At 47.1% G+C, this 20,537-nt stretch overlaps 1 protein-coding gene and 1 long non-coding RNA gene across 7 annotated transcripts; one reads left to right on the forward strand and one right to left on the reverse strand.

The window, feature by feature from the left end:
* Positions 1–313: 313 nt before the first annotated feature.
* Positions 314–20,531, reverse strand: MIF4GD (MIF4G domain containing). Of its 6 annotated transcripts, none has more exons than XM_043497552.1 (7): positions 17,826–20,531; positions 12,369–12,520; positions 11,442–11,575; positions 6,611–6,720; positions 5,666–5,821; positions 4,515–4,607; positions 314–1,386 (listed from the first exon to the last, which is right to left on the reverse strand). In XM_043497552.1, exons 3-7 carry the CDS (start codon positions 11,521–11,523, stop codon positions 1,159–1,161), a joined length of 669 nt encoding a protein of 222 aa, XP_043353487.1. In that variant the 5' UTR covers positions 11,524–11,575; positions 12,369–12,520; positions 17,826–20,531; the 3' UTR covers positions 314–1,158. The 6 variants fall into 6 exon arrangements, with proteins under 6 accessions (XP_043353487.1, XP_043353486.1, XP_038227346.1 ...); XM_043497551.1 differs by lacking the exon at positions 17,826–20,531 and adding an exon at positions 17,520–17,643 and having other exon boundaries at positions 12,369–12,561; XM_038371418.2 differs by lacking the exon at positions 12,369–12,520.
* LOC122456735 lies at positions 15,700–18,679 on the forward strand. Its single transcript, XR_006275764.1, has 2 exons — positions 15,700–15,780; positions 17,628–18,679. It is a non-coding gene; the product is annotated as an uncharacterized LOC122456735 (long non-coding RNA).
* Positions 20,532–20,537: the final 6 nt, after the last annotated feature.

A 20,537-nucleotide genomic window follows, 5' to 3' on the forward strand; every position in this document is an offset into this window, starting at 1 on the left:
GAGCTGCTAGCACTTCTGTACCTGTTGTGCTTTGCTAGAAAGCACAGAGCATTTTTGCTCACTGCAAAGGAAAGACCGATAGTTTGAGGAGGAGGAGGATGGGGAAGAATTCAATACCACAAACCTTTGCCTCTGTTTTGATTTAAAAATCTAATTCTGTGCTCAGAAGCAACTCTGCCACTCTGTATTAGAGGAAAACTAACACATGGCAATCTTACAGAAGAGATCTTCATGCCCTGTTTGTAGCTACCTCTATAGTAGCCCAACTCCCTAGAAATGTTACAAAGCAAGAGCTCTGTGGAGAGAGAAAACATGGTGTTCATTAGTGTAAAACTTTTATTAGAAAAAACCTCAATAGAACACATTTCCCCTTTGCCTGTCCCTTTTGTCAACAGAAATGTACAATATTGAAGTTCATTACATTGCTTTTTAGGAAAAATATTCCGTAGTGGTTACTATATAAAACTCAAAAACAGTTTCTAGCTACATGTGCTCAAGGAATTTGCTGCTATGATGTACACTGGGTGGCATGTCCTTCCTCCAGGAGCAGGTGTTGCTTCTGCTTTCCATAGGCACCCAGCCTACCAGAGGGCAGGGTTGGGAGAAATAATAATTGTATTACCCATGTAAAGGGCCATTGATTTCACAGGGAGCAAGGTGAGACTCATCCTGGAGGACTGTTTTTAAAACTTGGTTTGTGTGTCTGGCACAGATTCCATGTGGCATAAGCAGCAAAGAGGGCAGTTTTTCAAATAAGCTGCAAAAGCTTTTCCTTCCATTTGTCTTAACTCGGTTGGTGGCTGACAGAGTTGGCACACAAGAGTTGACCTCAGTATAAGCCATTGGCTATGCTTTCGTGCCTGCTACTGTAAAACGGTTTGAGAGGCATTAATTAACATGGGCCATAGATAAAGAGAATGGAAGCTCTGGCTAGGTTAAAACTGCCCTTGCCCCCAAATCAAAACTGTCCCCTGTTGCAGTCCAGCAGACACAGTACAAAGAGTCTATTGGGAGTAAACAATATAAATCCTATTTAGAAAAAGCATTAGAAAAAATGTTAACTTAAAAATATCTGAAACATATTTGTGACATTTGCTCGTGAAAGTGCCAGGGTGAAACTATTTGAGCCCCTGGGTGAGAGTTCTGGCTGTGGAAGGTTTAATCTGTGACTTCACTGTAATAGTATTTTTGAGCCGCACCTGTCATCTTCCAGTCCGCAGCCCGGAACTCTATGATCTCCAGCAACAGGAGCTGAGAGAGTGAGCTGAGCCCCTCCTCCAGGAGAAAACCATCTCGGAGAAGGGAGAAGAGCTCATCCATTGGCTGGGAGTTCATCTTCTCCAGCTGTTCACCAATGCGGTGCAACTGCAGCACCAGACAGTCCACCTTAAAAGAGGAAAGGGAAAAGGCCACCTTAAGATGGAGTGTGGGCATATGGTGTTTTTAAATAGAGCTCCTGCCCCATCACCTCTAAATTAATCCAGGCTGGTTCTTCCCACCCTGTTCCCCTGTATGTCTTTGACTCCCTCAGGGAACAGATGGCCAGGATCCCCTGGGGGACTAACATGAAAGGGAAGGGAGTCCAGGAGAGCTGGCTGTATTTCAAGGAATCCCTGTTGAGGTTACAGGGACAAACCATCCCGATGAGTCGAAAGAATAGTAAATATGGCAGGCGACCAGCTTGGCTTAATGGTGAAATCCTAGCGGATCTTAAACATAAAAAAGAAGCTTACAAGAAGTGGAAGGTTGGACATATGACCAGGGAAGAGTATAAAAATATTGCTCAGGCATGTAGGAAAGATATCAGGAGGGCCAAATCGCACCTGGAGCTGCAGCTAGCAAGAGATGTCAAGAGTAACAAGAAGGGTTTCTTCAGGTATGTTGGCAACAAGAAGAAAGCCAAGGAAAGTGTGGGCCCCTTACTGAATGAGGGAGGCAAGCTAGTGACAGAGGATGTGGAAAAAGCTAATGTACTCAATGCTTTTTTTGCCTCTGTTTTCACTAACAAGGTCAGCTCCCAGACTGCTGTGCTGGGCAACACAAAATGGGGAAGAGATGGCCAGCCCTCTGTAGAGATAGAGGTGGTTAGGGACTATTTAGAAAAGCTGGACGTGCACAAGTCCATGGGGCCGGACGAATTGCATCCGAGAGTGCTGAAGGAATTGGCGGCTGTGATTGCAGAGCCCTTGGCCATTATCTTTGAAAACTCGTGGCGAACGGGGGAAGTCCCGGATGACTGGAAAAAGGCTAATGTAGTGCCCATCTTTAAAAAAGGGAAGGAGGAGGATCCTGGGAACTACAGGCCGGTCAGCCTCACCTCAGTCCCTGGAAAAATCATGGAGCAGGTCCTCAAAGAATCAATCCTGAAGCACTTAGAGGAGAGGAAAGTGATCAGGAACAGTCAGCATGGATTCACCAAGGGAAGGTCATGCCTGACTAATCTAATCGCCTTTTATGATGAGATTACTGGTTCTGTGGATGAAGGGAAAGCAGTGGATGTATTGTTTCTTGACTTTAGCAAAGCTTTTGACACGGTCTCCCACAGCATTCTTGTCAGCAAGTTAAGGAAGTATGGGCTGGATGAATGCACTATAAGGTGGGTAGAAAGCTGGCTAGATTGTCGGGCTCAACGGGTAGTGATCAATGGCTCCATGTCTAGTTGGCAGCCGGTGTCAAGTGGAGTGCCCCAGGGGTCGGTCCTGGGGCCCGTTTTGTTCAATATCTTCATAATGATCTGGAGGATGGTGTGGATTGCACTCTCAGCAAATTTGCGGATGATACTAAACTGGGAGGAGTGGTAGATACGCTGGAGGGGAGGGATAGGATACAGAAGGACCTAGACAAATTGGAGGATTGGGCCAAAAGAAATCTAATGAGGTTCAATAAGGATAAGTGCAGGGTCCTGCACTTAGGATGGAAGAATCCAATGCACCGCTACAGACTAGGGACCGAATGGCTCGGCAGCAGTTCTGCAGAAAAGGACCTAGGGGTGACAGTGGACGAGAAGCTGGATATGAGTCAGCAGTGTGCCCTTGTTGCCAAGAAGGCCAATGGCATTTTGGGATGTATAAGTAGGGGCATAGCGAGCAGATCGAGGGACGTGATCGTTCCCCTCTATTCGACACTGGTGAGGCCTCATCTGGAGTACTGTGTCCAGTTTTGGGCCCCACACTACAGGAAGGATGTGGATAAATTGGAAAGAGTACAACGAAGGGCAACGAAAATGATTAGGGGTCTAGAGCACATGACTTATGAGGAGAGGCTGAGGGAGCTGGGATTGTTTAGTCTGCAGAAGAGAAGAATGAGGGGGGATTTGATAGCTGCTTTCAACTACCTGAAAGGGGGTTTCAAAGAGGATGGCTCTAGACTGTTCTCAATGGTAGCAGATGACAGAACGAGGAGTAATGGTCTCAAGTTGCAATGGGGGAGGTTTAGATTGGATATTAGGAAAAACTTTTTCACTAAGAGGGTGGTGAAACACTGGAATGCGTTACCTAGGGAGGTGGTAGAATCTCCTTCCTTAGAGGTTTTTAAGGTCAGGCTTGACAAAGCCCTGGCTGGGATGATTTAACTGGGACTTGGTCCTGCTTTGAGCAGGGGGTTGGACTAGATGACCTTCTGGGGTCCCTTCCAACCCTGATATTCTATGATTCTATGTCTACTACATCTACTCTTTGTTGCCATCAATCTCTGGTAGTGACTAGGAACCTGGATGTTGATAACTGCTTGGAGGGGGCTCTCCATGAGATCCCACAGCTTCACACAAGAAATTGCTGAAGAAACATGCTGGCAGCAATTCACACCATTAGACCTGCGTCAACTCATACTGAGGGTCCCAGCAGGTGGCAAAAGCTAGATCAACAGAGCTCCTTCAATGGGTGCAGTGTAAGCACCTGGACAGAAATGTCTGAACCATGCTCTGTTTCCAGGGTGATTTGGATTCTTTTGACCATATGATGGTTTCTCTCACATAAACTAACAAGGAACAGCAGCACCTGCGCTACAAGCAGGAGGCTGGTAAGGCTGAGTGTTTGAAGGGTATGTTGTGGTAGGATGCCAGGGAGAACATCAAAGCAAAAGCAAAATTCATGTCCAGTGGTTTATGAACTTTATAACAGTCCTTTGGTTGTTTCACTGCTTTTGGCATTCAGAGGCTCTGATCACTGCACAGCTACATCAGCCAGTCAGATCTGGAGCTTGAACTAAAAATGTTTGGAATGGGGGAGGAGAATGGAACCTTGGTTGCAACATAATTATGGATGCACCAGCACCTCCATAATTCCTCCACTCTGGGGCTGCAGGGAACGTCCCACCTTACAAGCCTCCCTTGTTCCCTGCCCCCACCTCACTTACAATAGGTGCGAGGGAAAAATAAATTCTGTTCGACTCTATGCCTCCCTTTTGGTCCAGACATCAGTTCAAACCTTTCTGAGCAGCCCTTACAGGACAGTATTTTTGCCAGTCACTTGGCTGTACAAACTCTCCTTGCATGTTGGCATCCCACTAGCGCTCACCTCCTCCTCCTTCTTCAGGCTATCGGGTTGTGCCAGTCGGAACAGGCATTCATAAACTGGGTTCACCAGCGCCATCATGGGCATGTTGTTCACCTGTTAATGGGACAGATGCACATATCAGCTCATGGGTAGAGGAGGAAGAGTTTTATTTTTAAAGAATTGTTCCTTCACTGTTCTCAAACGGGAGGGGAACTGCTCCCCTGGAAACCGGTCACAGTGTCACTCTGGCTCAGAGCTCCTGTTAGCAGGATTTGCCTAAGAGACCATATAGACAAGTCTCCCTTAGCTAGAGGACCAGGGATCTTTGCATGGGGCAAAGGTACCAACAGAGATGGGAAAAAAGAAAAGCAGTACTTGTGGCACCTTAGAGACTAACAAATTTATTAGAGCATAAGCTTTCGTGAGCTACAGCTCACTTCATCGGATGCATTACAAGAGATGGGAAAGTGATGCAAAAACACACATTTTCCAAAAATACTTGGTTATATTTTAAAATGAATTAGCTACACCCATGCTTTTTCCCCACATTTCAAATGTGTTCACAGTCCTTTCGCCTTCACTGCCTACCAGTATCTGAGCCCATGAGTTCTATGAGCACAAAGCTTCCAGAAAGCTAATTTCAGTATGCATGCTGGGAGGGCTTTAGCACTCGTCCAGTCAGGGAACAGGAAATACCACCATGCAACTTCCCCAACCAATTGCAATTAAGCAACCAGACTTGAATTTAGAGATCAGCTGGAGCAAAGAACTCCAAAAAGTGTGTGCCACGCGACGAATAAAGGTGTATGCACCTGTTCCAGGAGCTGTGAGGGATGCTAAATTTGTTCAAATTTGTTCTGTTTGTTAAGAATTATTTGCTCAGCTCTACATACTAACAACTCTTCCTTCATCCCCTACGTTATTGGTAAGGGGAACAGCAAGCAATGGTCTCCAATATGCAGAGGGCAACATAACAATAGTGAAGAGCCTGAACTGTAATATCAGTTACACAAAGAGTAAGGGGTTCAGAATCAAGATTTTTGGGTTTAGCCACAAAATTCAGAATTCACTCCAGGTTCCAAACTCTGGCCCCTAACCCTGGAGGGGTTTGGTTCAGATCCTCTTTAGCCATAAGGCAGCAGAAAGGGATGTCTTCTGCATAGACACCTTACCCTCAGGTAGTCAAAGATGTTACAGATGAAGGTGACATAACAGATCCATGCCTGGGGCGAGCGGGCTCGCAGCTCTTCCCGGTCCTTATATTCCTGTTGCAGTCGGTTAAGCAGACTCCGTCGGAAAATGCTCTGGCCCACCTGCTTGCTCTCTGCCTAGGACCCCAGAACAGCGAGGAAAGGGGGGGGGGGGAAGTCAATGTGGGTACCCACATTACTAGTGTCTTTACATATCACTCATCAGACTTCCATTGTTGCACAGAGAAAGATGACTGGTGGGAGTCTAACCGCACGCGGAGTTGAGCTACTGTCATGGCCTGCACATCCCTTTCCATTCTCATCCTCTATTTCACTGCTTCACTGGAGCTAGAGAATCTCCTCCCAGCATGCAGAATTCTATAGGCCAGTCTCACTCCGGATCTTATGGGAAGAAACCATTTATATATGCTGGATAAATTCCTCTGCCATGAAGCCCACTGCCCCAAGATTAGGGAACCCTCTTCCAGTTCGGCCTGAGAAACTGCACTCACACACAAGGGCAGGTTTGGATTTCTGCACATCTGTGACAGATGGGGATGGGGCAAGTGGTGGTAGCCTCCATTAAAACAGACAGAGAGCAGCTGGTCTGGTGATCAGAATGCAGCACTGGGAGAAAGGAGGTGCTGGTTGTATTCCCTGCATGACCTTTTGCAAGTCTTTCCTTCTGTGTGCCTAAATTTTCCCTTTCTTTGAAAAGGAGAGGATACTCCTCTAGAGGATGGCATTGGAAGGCTCAGTAGTGCTAGTAAAGTGCTTTGCAGATTAAAAGTTCTCTGTAAATGCTGTAGGACTGAGGCAGGCCCAGCTGAGATGCCAGCTGAGACCCACTAGCACTAGCTGTGATCCGGAAGGGCAGGCTGTGTGACTCACTAAGGATTTGCTGTCAGCATGCTGACATCCTCTCACCTGGATGATGGTGTAGCAAATGCGCCCAGCCTCCTTACTGAACACAGAGTCTTTGAGGGACTGATCCACGATGATATTAGCCACTTTCTCCAGGTCTACACTGCTGGGGTCTGCAGGGAAAGAGATGATACCATCAGCACAGCACACTTACTTCCCAACACTGCACAGATTCCCCACTTCACACCCTCCCTGCTCGTGCTTCAGACCACCAGCAAAGCAGCTAAGGTGCACATGGGAGTGTGTTGTGCTACTATGCTGTAAGAACTCAGGCTCACTCCCAGGCTTGTAGGGTCCAGAGGCAATTAACTCAGATGCTGTAGCCCCCCTACAGACTGCATCAGGGTTGACATCTTCAGAGGGTGCTTAGCTCTTTTTGGCAGAGAGACAGTCATCACAAGGGGAGGGGAAAGGGGAAAAGAGTGAGAGTAGGGGGCTAGTTTAAATTTGAGCTGAATAGGCAAGTTTTCATTATGCTTTGAATACATATGCTATAGCTGAGAAGCAGGACTAGCTTTTCCCTATGAGGCCTCCAACCCAACCCCTCCTACCTGGGCTTTTCCTTAGGACACCAAACTTCCAGAAGGGGAAAAAAATGCTGAAAAAGCATGAAAGACAAATGAATATGGCAGTGTCTGTTAAGCCCCTGATGAGGGGAGGATGCTGGTAACAGGCTGAGGAGTGACCGGAGCAAGGGTACAAGAGTCAGGACATTTGCACTTTATTCCTGCTTCTGCCACCAACTCTCTATCAGACCTTGGGCAAGTCACTTACCTTCTTTGTGCCTAAATTTCCACACCTGAAAAACAGGGACAATGTCCTGTCCTACATTTCTATGATTCTATTCTTCTCTAATTCACAGGAGGCTGCAAGAGTTAACTAGTTAATGCCTATAATTGGAAGCCACAATGGAACTTCACAGTTATCACTGTGCTGCACCATCAGGGCCACCTGAGACTACATGGTGACAATGGACACAGAATTAAGATCCTTCTGGTCAAAAGCAGAAGCCCTAGCCACTTGACCTACAAGAAAATTTGTTAGTGGCATAGAGCCTAAAACACAAATGACCAGTTCTAATTCCACCCAGCTGGGAGCAGTAGTTTGTATATACACACAAACATATTCAACAGTTATTATAGGCAGCATTCTTAGCACTGCCTATAGTTAAGTTTGCCCTACACCAGTGTCTTCAACCTTTTTACGCCCAAGATCATTTTTTGAATTTAAGGGCAACCCAGGACCTACCCCGCCCCTTCCCTGAGGCCCACCCTTTTCCCAAAGCCCCGTCCCACTCACTCCATTCCCCCCCCTTTGCTTGCTCTCCCCCACCCTCATTCATTTTCACTGGGCTAGGATTGGGGTTTGGGAGGGGGAGTGGGCTCTGGGCTGGGGCTGAGGGGTTTGCAGTGTGGGAGGGGGCTCTGGGCTGAGCCTGAGGCAGGGGTGCAGGAGGGGGTGAGGGTTACAAGCTCTGGGAGGGAGTTTGGGTGCAGGAGGGGGCTCTGGGCTGGTGCAGAGTGTTGAGGTGCAGGAGGGGGTACAGGGTGCTGGCTCTGTGAGGAGATCAGGGCTGGGGCACGGGTGCAGGAGGGGGTACAGGGTGCTGGCGCTTGGGGTGCAGGAAGGGGTTTTTGGTTTCTGGCTCTGGGAGGGGGCTCAAGGTACAGGAGGGGGTTCAGGGTGTAAGAGGGGGTATGGGGTGCTGGCTCCAGGAGGGGGCTCAGGTCAGCTGGGGGTTGGGGTGTGGCCTTCCGCCAGGCAGCACTTACCTCCAGCGGCTCCTGGTCTATGGTGCAGCATGGCTGCCACTAAGGCAGACTCCCTGCCTACCCTGGCCCCATGCCGCCCCTGGAAGGGGCTAACATGCCCCTGCAGCCCATTGGGTGGGGCACGTGGCTCTGCATGCGGCCCCTCTCTGCAAGCACCCCCCCGGCAGCTCCCGTTGGCCACAGCTCCCAGTTCCCGACCAATGGGAGCTGCGGGGGGGGTGCTTGCAGAGAGGGGCAGCGTGCGGAGGGAGACCCCTGTCCCCCTTCCCCACAAGGCCACGCTAGCCATTTCTGGGAGCGGAATGGGGCTGGGGCAGGCAGGGAGCCTGCTTTCGTGGAACCCCTGCTGCACCACTGGAGATTGCGATTGACTGGGAGATCCTCTAGGATCGACCAGTCGATCACGATTGACCGGTTGGTGACCACTGCCCTACACTTTCCATTATAAGATCTGGTTTTCAGCTGCTAGCTTTGCCAAACAAACTGTTTGGCAAGAAATTTTCTATGTTGGATGCCTGCCTCAGGCTGAAGTTTTTGAAATATTTCAGCTAAAATGGTTCAGCTGTTTCTAAGAATGAAATTAGGGGAAAACATGTTGTTTACTCATGTTAAAAAATGTCCTACAATTGTTTAGTTGAGATGCTGTAGTGTAGGGTCTCCATGCTTTGAAGCACAGACTAACACATTTGACAAGAGGGGTGGTCCTGGTGCTGGGGAGTGACATTCCACCCAAATTTGGTCAAGTTACAAGATCCAAAAAACCCTTCAGTTTACATGTTCCTTTTGTACACAGTCCCACATGACATTCTCAAAAACAAACACGGGAAATGTGGTCTAGCTTAAAATTATTATAAAATGGGTGCAAAACTGGTAGAAGGACCATAGCCAAAGAGTAGTTATCAATGGTTTGCTGCTAAACTGTGGGGATGTAATACTGCAAAAGTCAGTCCAGAACTAGTCAATATTTTAATGAATGACTTGGATAGTGGAGTGGAGAGTATGCTTATAAATAACATTTGTGGATAACACCAAAGATGAGTGGGGTTGATAGCACTTTGGAAGACAGGATAAGAATTCAAAATGATCTTGGACAAATTAGAGAATTGGTTCAGAAATCAACAAGATGAAATTCAGTAAAGACAAGGGCAAAGTTACACATTTACAAAAGGAAAAAAATCAAATTCACAACTATGACACAGGGAATAATTGGCTAGGCAAGAAAACTGCAGAAAAGGACCTGGGAGTTATAATGCATCACAAATTGAATGTGGTGCAGCTGCAAAAAAGGCTAATATTCTGGGCTGTATTAACAGCAGTATCATATGCAAGACACGGGAAGCAACTGTCTTGCTCTACTTGGCACTGGTGAGGCCTTAGCTGTAGTGCTGTGTCCAGTTCTGGTTTCCACACTCTAAGAAAGATGTGGACAAATCGGAGAAAGTCCAGAGGACAGCTACAAAACTGGTAGAAGGTTTAGAAAATCCAACCTCTGAGGAAAGGTTAAAAAAAACTGGGCTTGTCTAGTTTTGAGAAAAGACGACTAATGGAAGACCTGCTAACAGTCTTCAAATATGTAAAGGGCTGTTACAAAGAAAACGGTGATCAATTGTTCTCCATGTCCAGTGAAGATAGGACAAGAAGTAATTGGCTTAATCTGCAGCAAAGGAGATTTAGGTTAGCTATCAGGAATAACTTTCTAACTATAATGATAGTTAAGTACTGGAATAGGCTTCTAAGGGTGGTTGTGGAATCCCTATCATTGGAAGTTTTTAAGAACAGACTGGACAAACACCTGTTGGGAATGGTCTAGGTTTACTTGGTCCTGCCTGAGCGCAGGGGGCTGGACTAGATGACCTCTTGAGGTCCTTCAAGCCCTACAGTTCTATGATTCTGTGATCATTAGAAACGTGTTAGAGACTGGCGGAGAAATTCTCTGCCAATTCTGGCTGCACTGAGCATGCTTCAACCTAGGTCTGCAGGGACAGGTCAGGACTTTCCTTGCAACTGCTTCTCCTGGCTGTCAGAGGCCACAGTGGCAGCAGGCACAAGAACTGAGAGCAGGGAAAAAAAACAACGAGGAGTCCTTGTGGCACCTTAGAGGCTAACAAATTTATTTGGGCATAACGCAAATAAATTTGTTAGTCTCTAAGGTGCCACAAGGACTCCTCGTTGTTTTTGCTGATACAGACTAACATGGCTACCCCTCTGAAACCTAAGAGCAGGGAGACACTCTCCCTTGGGCTCTCAATGCTCCCCCTGCTGGTGGGCCCAGGAGAAGGAGGAAGCACCCTGACTGCAATGCAAAGGAGCGAGGAATGGAGTTGCAGGGGGGAGAAGGGAGATTGCAGGAGCAAGAGGTGGGGAGAAGCAGAAGGGGAGCAGTTGCCAGAGGGTGAGAGATGTGCAGAGGGCAGGGGAGGAGAATGGGAGAATATATAGGCACAAAGGTGGAGAGGGCAGAAGGCAAGGTAGGGGGGTTGGATAGGAGCAAAGGGAATTGGGGCAGGAGGAGAAGTGGGAGTGCAGAATCTGGGATTGGAGGATATTGATTATTTGCTGAAGGGGATGGGGAAGTAGCTAGGGATGACTCGGAGCACGGGAGAGACACACAGCAGATGGGGGGACTGGGCAGGAGCAGAGGCTGGGGTAGGAGTAAGGGGATGGGGGGATAGTAGCAGGATGGGAGAGCAGAATCTGGGATTGGGGAGAATGAATAAAAGGATGGCCGGTGGATGGGAACAGAGACAGTTTGAGGGCACAGAAACAGAAAGATTATAACCACTAGAGGACACGCCCTTCCAGAATCTGGAAGTGAACTCAGACAACTGTGCATTAAATCTCAGGGAGGAGGTGGCAGGGAGTAGAGATTGTGTGTTCCAGCACTAGCTCACCCATGGTGGGGGCCAAGCAGCAGCCTAGTGGCATTTCTGACATAGCTCTCCTATTCGGAGCCATCAGTGTTAACAAGACAAAATGACATCTGGTTGTTCAGGAATAATCTGCCAGCTAGCCTGGGCATGGAAGCCATGGCATGGGGGCTGGAAAGACAGGTGCTTGCTGACCTTTGAGAGCAGTTTTCAGTAACTGCTGCGTCTCTGTGTCGAACGACTGTATCTTATACTCTTCTTTGCCTGTGTCTCCCATGTCTGGCCTGCTCCGACAGCGCAGTTAGGGAAGTGGCCGTTAGTGGCAAAACCTGAAGAAGAGATCAAACACGGCTTAGTTAGGCAGGAAGATGGGTGAGGGTAAGTGTTGGTGTTTTTGTTGCTATTTGGGGAAACGCTGGAGTACTGTATAGTTTAACCAATTCACTAATGTAAAGAGCACTCAGTTATTTTGGGGTTGTAAGATTTTTCCAAACTGCACCCCCTAAATCCCGGGAAACCATCACTATTATTTTTTATAATCCCTTCCCTCTGCCACACTTTAACAAGGGGTTTGGGGCCAGTGGGCTCTTTTCGGTAGACCATATATTTTCTGATATAGTAACCTGTTTAAACTGTTGAGCTGCAACTTCAAAAACAAACAGCCCACCCAGAGGCAACAAAGTATGTTATTTTAAAGGGAGTAACAGCCTGAGCCTGTCACAAGGAAACGCACATAAGCGCACAGCACGGATCTGCTGATTCATTTGCTCGCATGTGGCTTTGAACCCACAATTCAGCTGATTTTGCTCAAAGACACAGGGAAGATTCAAAACATACGGATGATCATCCAGTCCACCTCCCTCCTGCACTGTCAGTTAATAGCAGAGCTGCTTTCACACAGTACCATTGACTTCAGAGGGGCTGCGCCAGAGATGAATCTTGCTCACAGTGGCAAACAGAGATAGCGAGCAAATTCTACAGCCAACAACATTATTACGTCTCTAGTCTCCTTTAGAGCTCACATTATTCTCCCTTGTACGAAATGTTCTTAGAAACTCCTGGGTTTTCCTCTGCTTAGTTATTTTGGGGGAGTAGTCATTTCACATACGCATCCAGTCTTACCTAACGTGAGACCAGCCACTGGTCGGTGCGGCATCAAACGTTTACTGCAGGGCTGCAGTGGCTTGTGTCACAAACACTGGGAGGGCAAATGTCCAAGTGGAGCATTCAATGGGTTTTGCCAGCTCATCAGAATTCCACAGTCACTGTGCAAACTGCTCAGGAAGCAGCTATCAGGGATTAGTGAGATGAAGGCCTATATAAGAGGTGTGCCAGAAGTAAGAAGGTATAGCCCTGCAGCCCAAAAGCAGCCTGTGACAGGCTGCTGTAAGTTAGAGCAAACCCTCAATGCTCTAACTGACACAAGCGCCATTTTGGTTCCTGGAGCAGCCCAGAAACTGGAGTGTGCAAAGGTGGGGTAAAGCCACCTTTGCTCCCCTCTCAGCTGCACCCAAAGCACAGCACAGAATCAGACCCAGTCATTGCAAGTTTCCTGTTTTCAAACACAGCAGAGACCTTCTAGCTCTCTCACAGCACTGTACCCGACTATATTCCAGACAGCAGAACACTCTCCTGTAGTCAAACAAACATGTTGCCTGCCTAGAGACTTGGGTTTAGATATAGTTTACACCCCCTAATGCATTTATAAGGAGATGGGACGTCCCTTTTGGTTTTACAGTAATGTTTAATTAGCAAACATTCTCTGGTTCTAAGTTATGGAAATTCACACAAGTTACAATCTCTTGCTCCCTGTCCACAAGGTGTCTCTTCCAGGTAAACTCCTCCTTGGTTTTATACGATGTACTTACTCAGATCTCTGTGTGTATTCTCAACTAAATCGTCTCCATGCCAGAACTAAAGTAATATCGTCAACAATAACCGAACTTCAGTAAGCACGATTGTGCTGTAGTTGCACACTCAGAGGAGGAAACAAACAGCCCTAAATTGCTTCTCTGATGCTTACAAAATCCTAGGACTAACTCCAAACATCAGCAAAACAAAAGTTCTCCACCAGACAGTCCCTGGTCAATCATCAGACCCAGGGAGGAAGATCTACATTGAAAAAGAAGAACTGGAAAATGTAGAATACTTTGCCTATCTTGGCAGCCATCTCTCACACAGAGCAGACATAGATATTGAGATTCAGCAATGATGATGACTCACACAGAGCTCTGTGTGCATTCTCGATTAAACTTCTCTTTCCTAATGAGGATGTGATGTCATTCCACTGCATCAGGCAGAGCTTCATGAATGGCTGGTAGGGTAAGCAGTAGTGGTAGTCCACTTTCTGATTGCTGAGTCCGGGCTGGCATTTTGACACACCCAGCGTGGTAACACTGTGCAGCACCTCCAACTTAGGTTGCAAGCTAGAAAGCTAGGAGGCTACAGGATCTGGTTCTCCCCTAGCCCTTTTCCCCTGAAGCATCCCACCATTGCTAACACAGGTACTGCTCCCGGCCAGTGGTCGCCTTAGTGTAGAGAGCCCATGGCTGCTGGCCTTTTTACCACTGCATCAACTAACCCTGCTCAAAGCAAATGCAGATGGCCTGATAGTAAAAATGCCAGTGCTGTGTCTATCGAATGATCCTACTGTGGTTAGCACTGGCGGGATGTTTGGGGAGAAAAGGGCCTTTGAAGACCAGCCATGAATGCTCAGCATAATAAACCACAAATCCCAGTTGTGTTCACTACTCCCGAGTCCCATCACGTCTCTGTTCCAAGGGACGCTGCAGCATCAATGACTCTCAGTGCAATGAAGATCATGGAACAAAGGGAAGCAGGGAATACAGCACCCAAGTCTTTAAATCAAGATTGCCTAGCTCAGCCACAACATATGGCAGCAGATGTCAAACTTTTGAGCTGAGCCCCCCCTTTGAGTTACAATTTTTGTTTGCACTCCCCAATACCTGAACCTCCCTCCCTCAGATTTTCAGAGTGGAGGAAGGTGCGTGCAATGGCGTGCAAAGAGACTGCCACCTCCACCCCCTGACTCACCTTAGTGGGCCACCCAGTCTGTGAGTCAGTGTCAACACCTCCATGCCCAGCAATGGCTCCACCCCAAAAGACCATTGCACGCACCTTCCTCCACTCTGAAAATCTGAGGGAGGGAGGTTCAGGTATTGGGGAGTGCAAACAAAAATTGTAACTCAAAGGGGGGGCTCAGCTCAAAAAGTTTGACATCTGCTGCCATATGTTGTGGCTGAGCTAGGCAATCTTGTTTTTAGAAAGTCTTTTGGGGTGGAGCCATTGCTGGGCATGGAGGTGTTGACACTGACTCACAGACTGGGTGGCCCACTAAGGTGAGTCAGGGGGTGGAGGTGGCAGTCTCTCCCCAAGCCCCGCCACCCACAGCCAAAGCCTCAAACCACTTGGTGTCACTGCTCGCACCCCCGAACGTTCCTCCGTGCACCCCTCAACATGGAAACCTCTGACATATGGGCTCTATGCAGGAATTAGTGGGTGAGTGTGTCTGGCCTCTGGCTATGCAGGGGGTCAGACTAGATCAGGGGTTCTCAAACTGGGGGTCAGGACCCCTCAAGGGATCAGGAGGTCATTACATGGTGGGGTCACGAGCTGCCAACCTCCACCCCAAACCCCGCTTGCCTCCAGCATTTATAATGGTGTTAAATATATTAAAAAGTGCATTTAATTTATTGGGGGGGGGGGTGTCGCATTCAGAGCCTTGCGATATGAAAGGGGTCACTAGTAAAAAAAAGTTGAGACTCACTTTTCATATTGGTCCCCTCGGGCCTTAAAATCTATGACTGCATTCAAGTATCTGCCACCTGGTCCCAATACCCCTCCCACTTGTTAACTTCAGCATTTGGAAGTCAGTTCAGTAGTGGCCAGCCACACACACTGTGGATATGAAGAATGGAGCTTCTATTGATTGACAACCAAACACCCCCATTATAGGTGCTGACTCCGTGGATGCTCTAAGGCTGGAGCACCCATGAAAAAAAAATTAGCGGGTGCTTTGCACCCACCGCCAGCTAAGCTCCTCCCTGCCGATCAACTGCTCTCTCTCCCTCCCGGTGCCTCCTGCATGCTACAGAACAGCATGCAGGAGACGCTGGGAGGGAGGGGGAGCAGGGATGGGGTGCACTCGGGGGAAGGGGCAGAATGGGGCAGGGAATAGGTGAGGTTGAGTGAGGGTGAGAATAGGTGGGGCCAGAGCAGGGGCAGGAAGAGGCAGAGTGGGGGTTTGGGAGAAGGGCAGGGTCTGGGGCTGAGCGGGGGTTGAGCACCCCCAGGGAAAATTAGAAGCCAGTGCCTGTGACCCGCATTGGCCTCTCAGGAATTTCAGGCCACAGCTTGAGACTACCCTTATTTTATTAAATCCTCTAAAGACTCAGTCACATTTCTCCTCTCTTGGTCCTCTCTCCCTCTGTCTCCTACCACACATCTTGGCCAGAGCACAGTCACTGCTCATTCTCCACAAAGAAGAGGATGAGAGTGTTTCAGAGGATGTGTGGTGAGAGCACCCAGAAGTCAAGTGGGTTGGCTGGAGAGAAGGCCTAGCACTCTTACTAACTGTGCAAGCACTCAGCTTCATCTGAGCCTGTTCAGGTTTCTGGAGAATAGGAGGGTCTCACCCCTCCAAATGGGGATGAGCTGCCAGCTGAGTGCAGAGTGAAGCCACTTACTACCCCCAGCATGTGGGCTGCTGCCATGGCTAGAAGCACATCACTCTGCACAATGCACCTTCATAGGTTTAATACTGCCACAAGGGGGGGGGGGTGAGCTCCTGCCTACCTTCCACACCCAAACACTGAGCTTCCCAGGCCTGGATCAGAGATCCTCAGAAGCCCAGGAGAAAATAACTCAATTTAAGGTAACAAGTGATCCCACCAGTAACATGCTTCATCTGTCCTTGGAGATCCTTTACCCACCACAGAAGAGTCATTACATGGCTGCTGGGGAGAAGCAGGATAAAACACAGGACTTGGTTCCTTTGAAACTGTCCCAAGCAACTCAGTTTGCTGCTAGTTCCTTGGCATATTTAATAACACTGCTGTGGGAGCCCCACCTCCACTACTCCCAACTATGTCCTGTCAGTCCAATACCAGCCTCCCCACATTAGAGCTCAGAGAAAGCTCCATACAAACAGTAAAAGTGAGCAACAGGATTGAGGTTCCCTCACTCAAGTGACTATTAATACCCTCCCCAAATCTTGGGGCTCATCTCCCGACATGTGGGCAGGAAAACAGTAGGGCAGCATAACAGCGCTCTCCCAACATTAAAATCTCTGATTCCAACTAAAACCACTACAAAAGAGAGGAAAGACATTCCCAGTAGTTTGGATGGTAGCCTGGGACTTGGGAGACCTGGGTTCAACTCCCTGCTCTACTACAGGCTCCCTGTGTGACCTCAGGCAAGTCACAATCTCTCTGTGCCTCAGTTCCCCAACTGTAAAATGGGGATAATAGCACTGTCCTGCCTCATAGGGATGCTGAGGATAAAAACATTAAAATTGTGAGGCGTTTAGATACTTTGGTAATGAGAGCCATGAATAAAAGATAGAACAGGGAGTCAAGGTTTTCCCCTTGCCAGGACTAGGTTATCTATAATGTGTGTGGGTGTGGCTAGTAATAATGGTGGTGGGGTTGAAGGTCCACCCTGAGAGGAGGGGTTAAATACCCAGAACTTGATGTGGTTGACTGATATACTTCATAACACAATTTTAGAAGTGTGTCTCTCTATCCATTTACCTTTTAAGAAGGAACCCCATCACCATGGTACCTAAACAGCCACCTATATATTAATTTACAGCAGGGGAACACTTTCCCATTGTTTGTCAGCAGGAGGGGGGAAGATCAGGATATCAATGTAAATTTCAAGCATAAAACAATTATGCAAGTGCCTACCCTATCACCTGTTTTTAGGAATTTATCTATCTAGGTTAGCTGGTTAAGAGAAAAAAAGTGATTTTAGGCCTCAAAAACTCCAGAAAAATTGCCTCAAATTATGGCCACCATTAAATTACAAACTCCCTCCCTGGATGAGGAAAAAACAACAAACAAAATATTTACTGAAAAAGCCTAGAACGGGATCAAGGAATTAGGTGTTTGGTTTGCTTTAAAAGCCGGACAGCAGTCGAGAAAGTCAGCAGAGAAATGTCCCGGCTTGAAAAATAATTGCTGCTCCACCCAAAAGAAGCAAAAGTTTGTTTCTGAGCAGCCCAGCCCAGACAGATTTGCAAATATCACCAACCTGTCACTCTGCCAGAGAGTTTTTTTTCAGGACTCGAGCGCTCGCATCTTTGATGCCTTCTTTGCATAGAGAAGAACCGACCCTACCCCTAATTCTTCTTGCTTTCAGGTTCGGGTTTTTGGAGATAGATCAGGAAAAAACCCAGCGCCAAGAACAGCAGCAGCAGAACCAGGAAAGGCAGCAGCTCAAGCATGGAATGCAAATGCAAGATAGGCATCCTTCATACATTCGCCCCTCCACCAGGAAAGCGCCCTGAAAGACCCCAGCCGGCAGAATCAGGCGGAAACTCCCAACTGCTCCTCTTACTTTTCAGCTTCTTTGGGGTCAGTGATTGCCACCAGACGGATTCTTTCCATTGCAAACCTGCGGGTTTCCTCTTAGGTCATTTCCTAGCAGCCAGAGCCAAGGGGAGGAGGAACTTGGGAGTGCTGAAACAGCAGCGCCACAGCCTGGAAGAACCAGGATTTACCTTCTGCATTCACCGATCCATCTCTTTCCTTGCAACCCCCTGCTCCCCCGCTCTCTTTCACCATCCTACGACTTGGGGGAGCGAGGGTCAGAGTGTGCCCGTTTCCCTCTGACTCAGACTGTTGTCTCCCAATCAGAAGAGCTCTTCATCCATAGCTGTATTCTAATATTCGGTTTTGACCATACAATCTTTTGACTTTTCTGTGAACTTAGCCCTAGCGAAAGGCTACAGCCCTCTGTTTAAAAGCAGGACAGATACAATACAGCAAAAGCAGCTGCAGTGCAGATTCCCCACACTGTCCTGCAAACGTGCCCTACTCCTGCTCTGTAGGGATCTACTTTCCAGGCATGTGAGTCCTTCCCACTCCATGGTCCACTCAACCTTTGGCCTCTATTGGCACTACCAGCATAGGGAGAGGGGGTGCGCAATTTTCACTAGCGGTTATAGAGATTAATGAAACATGAAAAACTACTCACTGGGAACTGGGCATGCCTATATCCAACAGGCCTCATGTGCCTCCCAGCGGACACCACATGGTTGTAACTTTCAGATCAGTTCATGTGCTTGAAGCTGACGGTTACTTTTCCTCTTTTCAGGTTATTCCTTTTGTACAGTAGTAGTCCATGGCTTCACATTCTCCTCTGTTAGCTTGGAAGTCTGGGGTTTGCTCATAAACAAAGAACTGAGCCTCTTATTCTTGCTTTTGTATTTTCCTTCACAGTTTCATAAGCGAACTTCAGAAGCTTGAAACTGAAATCTATTTACTCTTCTATTTTTCCTTCCCTCTCTAAGATAGGCAACCTGATGAGTATGTTGGAACAGAACTGCTCAGGTTTTGGCACTAGGGGTTTTACTTGCAAGGTAGGAAAAAACATTTGAAGAATTTAAGAATGGGGAAAATATATGAGCTCTAAAAAAAAATAAAGAGAGAGGGAATATGCCAACTCACTTTAACAAGGTCTCAAAAGAGCAGGTGCTGTAGAACACACTTTATGCTCCAAAGTTACCAAGTGCTTAATGTGTGATGAGTGCTGGTCATTACTCCTTAGCATTAGCCAATTTATACAAAGTAGAACAAAGCATACTCTTGAAGCTAGAAAGCAGTTTTAGTGAATGAAGAATTAGCAGCTTTTGATAACATTCTGCAACACTGTGTTACAGATACATATAAACTAAGTCTGAACTTGTCTACCACAGATTAGCGAAGTAGGTCAAACATCTGCTTCTTTAATTCTCACACCGTGGAATGATCAAGCTTGTGCAAATCCATTTGGACAATCACTAGTTATTGTGCAGTAATGGATATCTAAGCACTGAAGCCATCTCCTGCTTTGCAGTTGGGGCAACGGTGCCCTCTAGTGACCAAGCCCAGGAACTTTGGAATTCTAATAAAATATATGGTTACATCTGCAGTATAATTCATGAGCCTTGATCTCACTGCAGGCAACAGGAGCAAGATCAGGCCCTTGTTAGAGGGTGTTTGTACAATATGATCCAACTGCATCACCCCATCATGTACATGGTTTGAGTGTTTCAAAAAGAGATGAAAGGAAAAGCCAGACAGAAACATAATAAATATTTAATGTTTTCTTTCCTCTCTTTAGAGACAGGCACACATTAAACATATATTGTGAAAAAACACAGCTGGTCAGAAGCCTTAAGTCTACTGAATTCGCAAAAGGTCCATTCAGATGTTCGCTAGAAATGCTGCAGAGGATTAAGGCTCTGCATAACAATGGAGGCTTAAAATCAAAAGGGAAAATAACTCACTTCAGTAACCAATCCTAGAACATTGTTTTTTCTCACTGAAGCACCTAATACGGTTCTGTGTAAACATCCTGAGAGATGAATGCTACTGTACATGAGTTCAGGTAATCAGTGCTATTGGAAATAATACAAATACTATTGGAAAGTGTTCATTGCAGTATTTGCACATAGAGGATCTAATGGCCAAGGCTAGATGGCAACTGTTGTGGATTCCATTACAGCTACTGTATTATTAGTATGTTGTACTTTGCTTAGTAAAGTGCTTTGCTTTACTCAGATGATAAAAGGCACTAGGATAAAAACAAATGCAATTGCTGAGCAGCTTGTGGGGTTAATTTCAGGCAAAGCAAATCCTCACTGATAGGATTACATTAGAAGAAAACTCCAACAATCGCCACCAGTTAGACTGGGGCACAGTCTCACGAGGGAAGTGGTGCAAGCCCTATTGATTTGAGTCACTGGAAACTGGACTTAAGTCAGGTATACAGTAAAAAACAACAACCCTGCACTTGCAGGTGGGAGAAACAAGGTGACCTAATGGATCTTTTCCATCACTTAATTTAGCTAATTCTAGGAAATATAACCCCAATGTACTGATCCAGCAAAACTCAACAGTAGCAAAATAATACTCATCTTGCTAATTCTTTGTATTAAACCAGTATCTCTCTCCTTTACATAAGGGAAATCAATGCTCTTGTTTTAGCCACTTCCTCTCCTTACGATGTGACTCATGTTTAGAGACTAGTGATTGGCACATTAGAAATACTTTAAAGACAATTTGT

The sequence above is a fragment of the Dermochelys coriacea genome, chromosome 14 (assembly GCF_009764565.3).
Source record: "Dermochelys coriacea isolate rDerCor1 chromosome 14, rDerCor1.pri.v4, whole genome shotgun sequence".
Taxonomy (NCBI): domain Eukaryota; kingdom Metazoa; phylum Chordata; order Testudines; family Dermochelyidae; genus Dermochelys; species Dermochelys coriacea.

Coding starts and splice junctions, on each gene's coding strand:
- MIF4GD (XM_038371418.2), bottom strand. CDS start 11,523: ATGGGAGACACAGGCAAAGAAGAGTATAAGATACAGTCGTTCGACACA. Junction 4,608..5,665: donor ACATCTTTGACTACCTGAGG/GTAAGGTGTCTA, acceptor TCCCATTAACAG/GTGAACAACATGCCCATGAT. Junction 1,387..4,514: donor GCCTGAAGAAGGAGGAGGAG/GTGAGCGCTAGT, acceptor TCCTCTTTTAAG/GTGGACTGTCTGGTGCTGCA.